The 12,784-nt window shown below is 47.5% G+C and overlaps 2 protein-coding genes across 4 annotated transcripts; one reads left to right on the forward strand and one right to left on the reverse strand.

The window, feature by feature from the left end:
* Positions 1–195: 195 nt before the first annotated feature.
* On the reverse strand, positions 196–6,089 carry LOC125377493 (extensin-2-like). The gene is made up of 6 exons (XM_048391082.1): positions 5,998–6,089; positions 4,103–5,379; positions 2,788–3,911; positions 1,748–2,735; positions 1,247–1,286; positions 196–511 (listed from the first exon to the last, which is right to left on the reverse strand). The coding sequence occupies exons 1-6, from the start codon at positions 6,087–6,089 to the stop codon at positions 196–198; spliced, it is 3,837 nt and encodes a 1,278-aa protein (XP_048247039.1).
* Positions 6,090–8,166: 2,077 nt separating this feature from the next.
* Positions 8,167–10,869, forward strand: LOC124125943. 3 transcript variants are annotated; one of them, XM_046489351.2, is made up of 5 exons: positions 8,167–8,302; positions 9,018–9,174; positions 9,566–9,626; positions 9,928–10,005; positions 10,269–10,869. In XM_046489351.2, exons 1-5 carry the CDS (start codon positions 8,190–8,192, stop codon positions 10,679–10,681), a joined length of 822 nt encoding a protein of 273 aa, XP_046345307.2. In that variant the 5' UTR covers positions 8,167–8,189; the 3' UTR covers positions 10,682–10,869. The 3 variants fall into 3 exon arrangements, with proteins under 3 accessions (XP_046345307.2, XP_046345310.2, XP_046345308.2); XM_046489354.2 differs by lacking the exon at positions 8,167–8,302 and adding an exon at positions 8,335–8,533; XM_046489352.2 differs by lacking the exon at positions 8,167–8,302 and adding an exon at positions 8,590–8,737.
* The last annotated feature ends 1,915 nt before the right edge of the window (positions 10,870–12,784 follow it).

Consider the following 12,784-nt stretch of genomic DNA (forward strand, 5'->3'; position numbering starts at 1 on the left):
GATCATCGCCTGTCCGAGTATACCGTCAGGCCTGATCATTGCCTATCCGAGAATATCGTCATGTCTGATTATCGATTGTCCTAGTATACCGTCAGGTCAGATCATCGCCTGCCCGAGTAAACCGTTAGGTCCGATCATCGCTTGTCCGATTATAACGCTAGATCCGATCATCGCCTGTCCGAGTATACCGTCAGGTCAGATCATCGCTTGACCGAGTATACCGTCAGGTCTGATCATCGCTTGACCGAGTATACCGTCAGGTCCGATCATCGCTTGACCGAGTATACCGTCAGGTCCGATCATCGCTTGACCGTGTATACCGTCAGGTCCGATCATCGCCTGTCCGAGTATACCGTCAGGTCCGATCATCGCTTGACCGTGTATACCGTCAGGTCCGATCATCGCTTGACCGAGTATACCGTCAGGTCCGATCATCGCTTGACCGTGTATACCGTCAGGTCCGATCATCGCTTGACCGTGTATACCGTCAGGTCCGATCATCGATTGTCCTCTGCCCAATAACCATATATCATGCGAGATTTATCGACATATCCTATCTGTAGTATTTTCAAGGCAGATAAGTGAGTCAAATAGTGACTCAATAGCTTACATGAATTAAATCTTGCAGCAAAATCTGATGTAGAAATGGCAGCAGCGTTATAAATAAATATCATCTATAGTATTGTTTCATTAAATAGTTTCTCATCCAACGTTTTATATGACACTCAAAGGCAGATGTGTTTCCTCAGCAGGAAGTTATTTGGCGTCACAAGAACACGAAGTGGGTGTTTCTTACCAGGAAGTTAGTTTTCCAAAGTTTACAGCCCATTTTTCTCGAGGAATACAGAGTTTTCATTTGAAAATAAAATTACCGGAACACAGCTACGAAAGCACCTACTTCACAAATAGGTTTACCTGGCCTGTATCTATGCAAACATGACATGATGCCGGTCGTATACAAGTGACACGTTCATTCTCTGTATGGTTTTGCGTGTGATGATGCACGCCAATGCACATTCTGACTTGTACAAACATATTGTCATAATCCGTATGCCTTTACAAAGACGTTAAACTATGGAACTTGTTGTTTCTCTGGCGCTCGCCATTCGTGGGATAAAGCCGTGCCTGGCCGACTCGGAGTCAGTACAATGTGTGGGGTATCCATGTTAAATTGTGGCTGGTAATTCCACAATGTTCTGCCATGAGTCGATAAAGCCGATGTCAATGATTACATATCCTTAATTGCCTTGATGCAGGCTTGAGGCCTTTGACAGACGCGCTCAAAGCTAACACACAAACGGTTATGAATCGAAAACAATTTCACATACGTTTAACATTAGTTATATATGTACGTGCTTATGTCATGAGGAAACGAAACACACATACATTGCACCAACCAACAAATGACAGACTGGTGAAATGACTGCAGATTACATATTTAAAAGTTGAATCACCAAAGGCTGGAAAATGTAATGATAATAAATAATAATCAGCCGTCGTATACAATGAACTGTCATCTGTTCTGATGACATGCATTCTTCATTGCCACACAGTATACAACATGCTCGTGTGTATCAATATCAGGCTCAAGGGAAGGAGAGATTGTGTTCATCCAGATAAATATGTTCGTGAGTGGTATAGCTCAGTTTCAATATCCAAATCATATCCTTCCATTTCTTTCGATAAGTTTGTGTTGTCATCACAGAATCAAAGGTTGAGACGCGCTTCTAGATCTGTAAGCACCTACTTTTGGTGATGTTCGTTTCCCAAGAGCCATGGACACATACCACAGATGAAGGCTGATCTTTCTCCGCCAGCGGCAACCAACGAGGATCACCTTGGCTCCTTTGGTCCGTCCCTGGGGTCCAGTTGGGTGGTAGTGGGGAGAGGGACTCCCTGGGGTCCAGTTGGGTGGTAGTGGGGGGAGGGGGTCCCTGGGGTCCAGTTGGATAGTAGGGGAGAGAGGGAGTCCCTGAGGTCCAGTAGGATGGTAGTGGGGAGAGGGGGTCCCTGGGGTCCAGTTGGATGGTAGTGGTGGGAAGGGAGTCCCTGGGGTCCAGTACGAAGGTAGTGGGGAGAGGGGGTCCCTGGGGTCCAGTTGGATGGTAGTGGAGAGAGGGAGTCCCTGGGGTACAGTAGGATGTTAGTGGGGAGAGGGGGTCCCTGGGGTCCAGTTGGATGGTAGTGGTGGGAAGGGAGTCCCTGGGGTCCAGTACGAAGGTAGTGGGGAGAGGGGGTCCCTGGGGTCCAGTACGGTGGTAATGGGGAGAGGGGGTCCCTGGGGTCCAGTCGGATGGTAGTGGAGAGAGGGAGTCCCTGGGATCCAGTAGGAAGGTAGTGGGGAGAGGGGGTCCCTGGGGTCCAGTTGGATGGTAGTGGAGAGAGGGAGTCCCTGGGGTCCAGTAGGATGGTAGTGGGGAGAGGGGGTCCCTGGGGTCCAGTAGGGTGGTAGTGGGGAGAGGGGGTCCCTGGGGTCCAGTAGAGTGATAGTGGGGAGAGGGGGTCCTAAGGGTCCAGTAGGATGGTAGTGGGGAGAGGGGGTCCCTGGGGTCCAGTAGGATGGTAGTTGGGAGAGGGGGTCCCTGGGGTCCAGTAGGATGGTAGTGGGGAAAGGGAGTCCCTGGGGTCCAGTAGGATGGTAGTGGGGAGAGGGGGTCCCTGGGGTCCAGTTGGATGGTAGTGGAGAGAGGGAGTCCCTGGGGTCCACTTGGATGGTAGTGGTGGGAAGGGAGTCCCTGGGGTCCAGTACGAAGGTATTAGGGAGAGGGGGTCCCTGGGGTCCAGTACGGTGGTAATGGGGAGAGGGGGTCCCTGGGGTCCAGTTGGATGGTAGTGGGGAGAGGGGGTCACTGGGGTCCAGTACGGTGGTAATGGGGAGAGGGGGTCCCTGGGGTCCAGTTGGATGGTAGTAGAGAGAGGGAGTCCCTGAGGTCCAGTGGGGTGGTAGTGGGGAGAGGGAGTCCCTGAGGTCCAGTAGGATGGTAGTGGGGAGAGGGGGTCCCTGGGGCCCAGTAGGATGGTAGTGTGGAGAGGGGGTCCCTGGGGTCTAGTAGGATGGTAGTGGGGAGAGGGGGTCCCTGGGGTCCAGTAGGATGGAAGTGGGGAGAGGGAGTCCCTGGGGTCCAGTAGGATGGTAGTTGGGAGAGGGAGTCCCTGGGGTCCAGTGGGGTGGTAGTGGGGAGAGGGAGTCCCTGAGGTCCAGTAGGATGGTAGTGGGGAGAGGGGGTCCCTGGGGTCCAGTAGGATGGTAGTGGGGAGAGGGGGGTCCCTGGGGTCTCGTAGGATGGTAGTGGGGAGAGGGGGTCCCTGGGGTCCAGTAGGATGGTAGTGGGGAAAGGGAGTCCCTGGGGTCCAGTAGGATGGTAGTGGGGAGAGGGGTCCCTGGGGTCCAGTAGGGTGGTAGTGGGGAGAGGGGGTCCTAGGGGTGCAGTAGGATGGTAGTGGGGAGAGGGGGTCCCTATGGTCCAGTAGGATGGTAGTTGGGAGAGGGACTCCCTGAGGTCCAGTAGGACGGTAGTGAGGAGAGGGGGTCCTGGGGTCCAGTAGGATGGTGATGGGGAGAGGGGGTCCTAGGGGTCCAGTAGGATGGTGGGGGGGGAGTGGGTACCTGGGATCCAGTAGGATGGTAGTGGGGAGAGTTGGTCCCTGGGGTCCAGTTGGGTGGTGGTGGGGAGAGTGGGTTCCTTGGGTCCAGTAGGGTGGTAGTGGGGAGAGGGGGTTCCTGGGGTCCAGTAGGATGGTAGTGGGGAGAGGGAGTCCCTGAGATCCAGTAGGGTGGTAGTGGGGAAAGGGAGTCCCTGGGGTCCAGTTGGATGGTAGTGGGGAGAGGGGGTCCCTGTGGTCCAGTAGGGTGGTATTTGGGAGAAGGACTCCCTGGGGTCCAGTAGGAAGGTAGTGGGGAGAGGGGGTCCCTGGGGTCCAGTAATGTGGTAGTGTGGAGAGGGGTCCCTGAGGTCCAGTAGGATGGTAGTGGGGAGAGGGAGTCACTGTGGTCCAGTAGGGTGATAGTGGGGAGATGGAGTCCCAGAGGTCCAGTAGGGTGGTAGTGGGGAGAGGGAGTCCCTGGGGGTCCAGTTGGGTGGTAGTGGGGAGAGGGTGTCACTTTGTTCCAGTAGGATTGTAGTGGGGAGATGGAGTCCCAGAGGTCCAGTAGGGTGGTAGTGGGGAGAGAGAGTCCCTGAGGCCCAGTAGGATGGTAGTGGGGAGAGGGTGTCACTGTGGTCCAATAGGGGGAAGAGGGTATTTGGGTCACTGCGGTCCAATAGGGGGAAGAGAGGATTGGAGTCACTGCGGTCAAATGGGGGGAAGAGGGGATTGGGGTCACTGTGGTCCAATAGGGGGAAGAGGAGATTGGAGTCACTGCGGTCCAATGGGGGGTAGAGAGGATTGGAGTCACTGTGGTCCAATAGGGGGTAGAGGGGATTGGAGTCACTGCGGTCCAATGGGGGGTAGAGGGGATTGGGGTCACTGTGGTCCAATAGGGAGAAGAGGGGTTTTGAGTCACTTCGGTCCAATTGGGGGTGGAGGGGATTGGAGTCAATGTGGTCCAATAGGGGGAAGAGGGGATTTGGGTCACTGTGGTCCAATAGGGGGTAGAGGGGAGATGGAGTCCCAGAGGTCCAGTAGGGTGGTAGTGGGGAGAGGGAGTCCCTGGGGGTCCAGTTGGGTGGTAGTGGGGAGAGGGTGTCACTTTGTTCCAGTAGGATTGTAGTGGGGAGATGGAGTCCCAGAGGTCCAGTAGGGTGGTAGTGGGGAGAGAGAGTCCCTGAGGCCCAGTAGGATGGTAGTGGGGAGAGGGTGTCACTGTGGTCCAATAGGGGGAAGAGGGTATTTGGGTCACTGCGGTCCAATAGGGGGAAGAGAGGATTGGAGTCACTGCGGTCAAATGGGGGGAAGAGGGGATTGGGGTCACTGTGGTCCAATAGGGGGAAGAGGAGATTGGAGTCACTGCGGTCCAATGGGGGGTAGAGGGGATTGGGGTCACTGTGATGCAATAGGTGGTAGAGAGGATTGGAGTCACTGTGGTCCAATAGGGGGTAGAGGGGATTGGAGTCACTGCGGTCCAATGGGGGGTAGAGGGGATTGGGGTCACTGTGGTCCAATAGGGAGAAGAGTGGTTTTGAGTCACTTCGGTCCAATTGGGGGTGGAGGGGATTGGAGTCAATGTGGTCCAATAGGGGGAAGAGGGGATTTGGGTCACTGTGGTCCAATAGGGGGTAGAGGGGATTGGAGTCACTGCGGTCAAATAGGGGGAAGAGGGGATTGCGGTCACTGTGGTCCAATGGGGGGTAGAGGGGATTGGAGTCGCCCCGGTCCAATAGGGGAAAGAGGGGATTGCGGTCACTGTGGTCCAATGGGGGGTGGAGGGGATTGGAGTCACTGCGGTCCAATAGGGGGAAGAGGGGGTTGTGGTCACTGTGGTCAAATGGGGGGGGGGGGGGGGGGGGGGGGGGGGTAGAGGGGATTGGGGCCACTGTGGTCCAATGGGGGGTAGAGGGGACTGGAGTGACTGTGGTCCAAAAGGGGTAGAGGGGATTGGGGTCACTGTGGTCCAATAGGGGGTAGAGGGGATTGGAGTCACTGCGGTCCAATAGGGGGTAGATGGTAGAGGCGATGATACCGTGGTCCAGTAGGATAGAGGTGGGGAGAAGTAGTCACTGTGGTCTTAAAGGATTGTAATTGGGAGAGGGTCCAGTATGATAGTGGTGACGAGAGGGAATCAATGTGGCCCAGTAGAATGGTGAAGGGGCTGGGGGTTGGGACACAGTGGTCCAGTAGCCTTGCGCTGGCGAGAGCGGTTTATTTTAGTCCAGAAGGATGATAGTGGCGAGTGCGAAACACTTTGGGTGAAAAATATATAAGAAGGGATGCGGACACTATCGTTAGATTATTGACACTCTAAACAGTTTTACAGTTACATCACGATCTGTCAGCCTCACGTGGGACGAAAGCCCGAGAGCAACCTAGAAAAATAATCAGGACAAACCGGGATCGAACCCAAGATCGAAGATTTCTGGAAGCGAGTCTGCAGACGAGAGGGCCACCCGTTCACGTTCACTGCAGATAAGGCAGAAGGAGATGCAATCCATGTTTGTTTCTTTATTAGCCAGAAACAATAAAGTGATCAGCATTGTTTTATTGACTACAGTCTCAGCATGATGAATGTTATGCGCGGTTTTGAGTAAGTGAGTATGGTTTTACGCCGCTTTTAGCAATATTCCAGCAATATCACGGCGGGGGACACCATAATGGGCTTCACACATTGTACCCATGTCGGGAATCGAACCCAGGTCTTCGGCATGTCGAGCGAACGCTTTAACCACTAGGCTACCCGACCGCCCCTATGCTCGGTTGTAATTTACCTCGGATTCACGAGTACTTCTATCAGGTGCGTAATAGGAGAAAGCAAAATGTGTCAGGCACTTAACGGCTATGTAAGCTATTTGATTATCACTTTTGTCATAGTAAACCATCTAAAATATATCGTTGACATTTATTTAAAATGATAATTGCATATATGGTTTTAGTCGATATGAAAATGGTCAAGAGTCGTTAGACTGAGACTATCAAATAAATAGAGGTTATCACGCTTGTGTGTTTGGGGATGGTAAATATCCTGCATTAGGAATAAACATTGTACTTAGCGAGCCTTGGCGAGTTAAATACATAGTGTTTATTCCTAATACAGGATATTTACCATTCCCCAAACACACAAGCGTGATAACCACTTTATCATGTAATGTCATTCTTTAATTCTGTGCTTTAAAATCGCTTTCCCTCTCTAACAAACATTACCGAAACATTGCGAGTTTTCCTGGAATGCGCGCATTAATATTTTTTACGTCACGGGGTAAGTGATGTGTCAGTCGGACAGTGACAGTAGCCAATATAGTTCCAACTGAAATATGTTTCTTATACACTGGCGAAGCAACATATACGCAAAACAACAGTTGTTTTTAATTGCCTTTCGCTAGACTAACTGCCCTTTGTCAACGGGAAGCTTCTCTAACCCTAGTCTATGAGACGTCACGGCTACGGTCAGACGTTGTTGACAGTCGGTCTGTCCTGTTATAACATTAAGAAGTGTAGTCAGATGTACACACAGCGACACAACGAAACAAGGTTACAATTCAAACATATTTCGGCAAAATCCAACTATTTAAATTTGTGGAGAAGGTTTTAAGCCGCAGAGGTCTACAAGCACAGATATGGCTACTGATCCCGCTTGGCTAGGCCTCGTGCCCTCGCCAAATTGTTTCGAAATTTATATCTCCAAAGTTGCCCAAACTTATAAAATGCCTTAGCTACGTCACAGTTAGACACTGATTTTCAGTATATTAGACTGCTGTTTTGATAATGATAGCAATTATCCCTGTAGTTTATCCAGATTCCCGATGGTTAATTCTGACTCGATCGCCGAATGACGAGGGAGACGCCATGTTTGTTTATAAACAGTGAAAGTAGTCCTACTTGACCTTTGATATCCGCATATGACCCCAACGGATATCGTTTTTATCCGTTGGCTTTATCCTGCCGAGACCTGCCCATTATATGATAAATGAGGATATCAGCCAGAGTGCCGAAGGTTTGTGACATTGCAACTTGTGACAATATATTTTAGATACATTTCCTGTCTTTTATTTCCGACTTAATGTAACTATTCCAAAACTACTATGCACATCACACCCTCGAAACATTGTTCAAACGCATGTAACAACAGCATTGAGCATTAAACATGAACATTTCACCATCTACATGGATCAATGAATTGGCCCGCACAATAGTACCCGGAACATATAAGGACACACGAGCTGTGAGAGGCGACAAACAACCCAGATTGGCCGTTGTCTCTCAAATCACCCACGCGAACTGATAACCTGACATGTACCGTTATGTTGCAATGGGAGTGGTGTTTTGATCACTTTCTTACGAAAGCTTATTAGGGCCAAATTGATAACATTTTTTATTTAAAAGTTGTAATTACAAGTTGTAAAGTTACTTGTAAATACACCTTGACAACGTGTAATTACACCTTTACAACTTGTAATTACAACTTTTATATTAAAAGTGGTACCAATGAATTTGGCCCTTTTAGGCTTTCGTAGGGAATCGATTGATGTTGCACCCGTCACTGAGCCATCATCCAATCATCCAATCATGACAAAAGGAACACGTGATCATGGCCTGCGATGGTTTTAACAAATCAAAACGGTTTACTTTGCGGTCTTAAGTTCAAGTCGAACCTAACACTTGTTCATTCAATGACTACTCGTTGTGCACAGCTAGCGGTCTGTTCAGAGATGTGAGTATCAAACTTGAGTGTTAATTGGCGTATGGGTGTACGACAGTAAACAATGACCATGTAAGTAACAAGGAGCTACGGTACTTGGACCCATTGCTTCTGAACTCCTAAGGCCAAGCATCTCGCCATGCAGAGTTACGTATCAGACAACAGAGCCACGGAATGCAAGTACGTAGCTACATATGGCTGCTGAACCAATAAGGCGGAGACATATAGCCACTGCGCAGAAAGGTAAAGAGACCACGTTGTCTTTGTCATAATTCAACACACCCTATGCGCCTGTATTTATTTCCAGTTAGTATTGTACACGCAGTATGAATACATGTGTGGCACCTCGCCCTTGGTTATATTGTCCTATTTTGCCAGGTCATGCTGACCAACTGCGCAATATAAACATGATGCTCGGGTTAGGTCAAAGCTGCAGCACATATTCAGGTGAGAATGAATACCATTCACCTCAGATCCAGCACAATGTCGTTATAGCTGTCGTGTTTGTATGCTTGATACATGTATGCTTAGCTTTATTGTATTTCGAACATGTAATCTGCCTGTGGAGGTGAGTAGGAGGAGATGCAACCGTTACGCCATTGTTCAGGCGAATAGACAGACATGTTTGTTATGCCTAACTAACGTTAGTTCAACAGCACCTTAGCATCGGGATGACCGATAGAAAAGATGAGAGTGTTAAAAATGTCTTTTTGTCACTGAATTGCAGCATGGAGTCGAAACAAGCATGGAAAATAGGGATTATATTATGTGTGCTTGTGAACATCGTCGTCATTGGCGTAGCTGTGTATGTTGTGGCAATACACCCGGAAGATCAACAGGCTCTTGCTGCAGATGAGAAATTGAAAGCGCTTATCGACAGCAAGGTATGTACATTTTATAAATTTGTATCTGAAGTACTAGTATCAAGTGTATGAAGTATGAATAGATTTATTTCATTTTAATAAAGAGATTACCAATTGTCATTTTAATGTAGGTATCCATACTGTCGAATAGATTGCTCACCTGTACGGATTCAAAACAAATATAATTATAATTGCATAGTTGATGCTATTATTTACAGACGGACACCTAGTACCAGCGCAGTTAGGCATGATGTTAATATTTAAGTCAGTGTTCATACTTATCATACAGTTTGCTGCTGTTTGTGTGAATCTGAAGCATGAAATGTTCTTCAATAACATTTATGTTGGTGAATGTAATAATGTTCATGAAACTTCCTTATGTAACAATTGATACTGGAGAATATACCTACAGATAAACGATGCCCTGAAAGATACGGAGACAGATGCACGGGTGTTCGGTGATCAAAGTGGAGGTAGGATGAAAATAATCAATCATTATTAAGTTTTCATCGTGTATATTTCCTGCCAGTATCACCAAAGACGATATAGACAACAAAAAACACACAATTGTTTTAGAAAAGAATTGTTTAACTGATACAAATCGAAAAATGTGCATGTTGATCTTATTGCTGGAATGTATCACAGAGGGCTGCATTAGTCCGGACTAGTACAAACAGCTGCACGCCAACGTGCATGTACATCACTATATGAATGATATACTCTTAAAAGCAAAGTTGAACCCCATTATAGCACACCCATTGTTTTACGATTCAGATATACTAGACACGAAGTTCCTGAACCTCCTGAAACCAATGGCTTCGCTTCACGGATTGCAGCCTTTTCGCTCACTAGGTATGTCGGTGTGAAGGTTTAATATCCACATTCTACTCGATCTGAAAATAAATCTTGGCATCACAGGTAAATACAAAGCATGAAAGGGGTGTCAACTCCAAATATATTTTTTTTCAAGTGATGGGCTCAAGAAAATGTGAAATGTCATGTTTCCCACATTTAACTTCATATCCATATTATTCGCACATACAATTCAGCAAAATGCATGCATAATTTGGACGGTCGGTTCACTGTCTGGGAATATCATATCATTATCTATTCAGACATTTATGGTGGAAGGACAACAGTTCGAACTTGGATAAGAAGAGATGGTCAGACAAAGTCTCACCTTGTTAATGGAATGAAGTACGAACATGGAAGCATCATTGTTCCTGCGAGTGGAAAGTACCGTGTAACTGTCCATGCTGTGATGCACTATGAGGGTACACGGGGAAGGTGTGAAGTCAGCTCACTTGAAGTCGTCCGATACAACGCATTAGAACAGAAGCAAGAGGTTGTATTTCAGGAAAATCGAACCATGTGCCTGGACGCCACCGAGTGGTCTACTGATTACCTCAGTCACATTGGTGGTCTTGTACAGTTACATGCTGAAGATCAGATAGCTGTCGTTGTATCAAACATATCACTACTAATGCGATATAGAGATGGCCATTACTTTGGGGTTGATTTGATTTGAAAAGATGTGGAATCAATGCGCAGCAATCTAATCGGTTGTTGAAACATGCATTGACTCTAACTACCATGCTCATGTACCAGATTTGTCATTCAAATGTGGTTTCTTATGTGCTTTGGGTGTTCGCTATATGACATCTTAACTTTGGTGATGTAGAAGTATTCCATTAAAAGCGAACATTATTTTAATCAGAACATATTATGTTTTCATTCGTTTTGTTTTCAATTTATCGATCATTGTGCTTTCAGCATCAGTTTGATTCGCTGTGCAGAGTTGTGTCCCTTGGGCACGCCAGAAACCTATGATTTTGGGTTCGAATCGTTGCTCGGTTTCTCCGCACCATACCCGTTCTCGTGGGTTTCACCGAAGTGGTTAACGTCTGAGACCTGCATCACTTCGGGCTTTCCTCCCACATTAAGCTGACACGCCGTGATATAACTCGAATACTGTTAAAAGCGGCGTTAAACCCAACTCACTCACTCACTCAGCATCAGTTTCATCTGGAGATTGCTTGGAGGGACAGTGATGGTATTTGTTTTAATTACAGCATATACTGCAAACGGAACTGTTCTCAGATGACTGATACTTTAATAATGATACAATTTCAAAATCAAATCATAGTCACCTGAGTTATTCGTCCAGTTAATACAATCATTTATATCAAAATATGTTGGCCCATGTTGTGAGTGAATATCGTATTGAATAAACAGAAGACGCACATTACAATGGCGGAAGATTTATGTGACTGGCGGTAGTTTATGTGTTTAGACCAGAAGGAGTGACTAATGTGAGTGAGTATGGTTTAACGCCGCTTTTATCAATAGTAATAGTGAGTGAGTGAGTATGGTTTTACGCCGCTTTTAGCAATATTCCAGCAATATCACGGCGGGGGGACACCAGAAATGGGCTTCACACATTGTACCCATGTCGGGAATCGAACCCGGGTCTTCGGCGTGACGAGCGAACGCTTTAACCACTAGGCTACCCAACCGCCCATCAATAGTAATAACAACCCGGGAGACTCCATATTGTCTTCACATTGTACCAATGTGGGAAATCGAACACGGCCCTCAGCGTGAGGTGCGAACGTTTGAACCACAAGGCTTCCTCATCGCGCCGACCAGACCGAAGGGGCATGAGTCAACTGCAGTAAGATCGACACTGCAGCGACACGGGTTTCACAGGGATCTGAGTTGTATCTATTTATAATCTGCTTTTCACTCATGATCTCTGACGTGTGACTATTTACATCCTGGTAAGCAACGGTCACTGTGACATTCAGTTTCTACTATCCATGTCACATGCGGCTGTACAAATCTACCCCGTGCGATGTTTTCACTGGAACTATACAGTCACATGCCAGACAAGAGTGAGTGAGTAAGTATGATTTTACGCCGATTCTAACAATATTCCATCAATATCACGGCGGGGGAACACCAGAAATGGGCTTCACACATTGTACCCATGTCGGGAATCGAACCCGGGTCTTCGGCGTGACGAGCGAACGCTTAACCACCGGTTACCCGAACTCTACTCTTACAATTTTTACACGAATCTACATAATCACAGAACCAACCAAAATATATTTCAATAATCCTTCAGTATTCCTAAGAACATGACACATGGACACGAACGTGAAACGAGTTGTCTCCCTTGTCTCATCTCAGCTTTTTGTGCTGGTTTTCAAAAGGGTTTGAAACGACAGAGAATACTCGCCTATTTGCTGTGTTTGACAAGAGACATATGAGGTAACCTATCTCCTTACAACATATGTGTTCAGAAAAGACGATTATACCTGCTTTTGCAGGAGTGTATGAGGGAACTTTTATGTTTCTCTTTGGGGAAAATTATGTTTTACAGAAATACTAATCTAGCGGCACACGGCAATCCTTAAGAGGTGAGGTGAGATGAAATGGGGTTTAACGTCGCGTCAAATATTATTACATTTTTATAGCGACGTGCATGCACGTGTGTGTGTGTGTATGTATGTCTGTGTGTGCGTGCGTGCGTGCGTGCGTGTGTGTGCGTGTGCGTGTGCGTGTGCGTGTGCGTGTGCGTGTGTGTGTCTGCTTGTACGAGTCCGGACTGATATCGATTTATAGTGCT

This window comes from Haliotis rufescens, unplaced genomic scaffold (assembly GCF_023055435.1).
Source record: "Haliotis rufescens isolate VD_foot unplaced genomic scaffold, xgHalRufe1.0.p SCAF_9, whole genome shotgun sequence".
NCBI classification, from domain to species: Eukaryota; Metazoa; Mollusca; class Gastropoda; order Lepetellida; family Haliotidae; genus Haliotis; species Haliotis rufescens.

Coding starts and splice junctions, on each gene's coding strand:
- LOC125377493 (XM_048391082.1), bottom strand. CDS start 6,089: ATGGATTGCATCTCCTTCTGCCTTATCTGCAGTGAACGTGAACGGGTG. Junction 5,380..5,997: donor CCAGAAATCTTCGATCTTGG/GTTCGATCCCGG, acceptor ATTGGACCGCAG/TGACTCCAATCCCCTCCACC. Junction 3,912..4,102: donor TACAATCCTACTGGAACAAA/GTGACACCCTCT, acceptor ACTGGACCCCAG/GGACCCCCTCTCCCCACTAC.
- LOC124125943 (XM_046489351.2), top strand. CDS start 8,190: ATGGTTTTAACAAATCAAAACGGTTTACTTTGCGGTCTTAAGTTCAAG. Junction 8,303..9,017: donor CTAGCGGTCTGTTCAGAGAT/GTGAGTATCAAA, acceptor ACTGAATTGCAG/CATGGAGTCGAAACAAGCAT. Junction 9,175..9,565: donor AAGCGCTTATCGACAGCAAG/GTATGTACATTT, acceptor ATATACCTACAG/ATAAACGATGCCCTGAAAGA.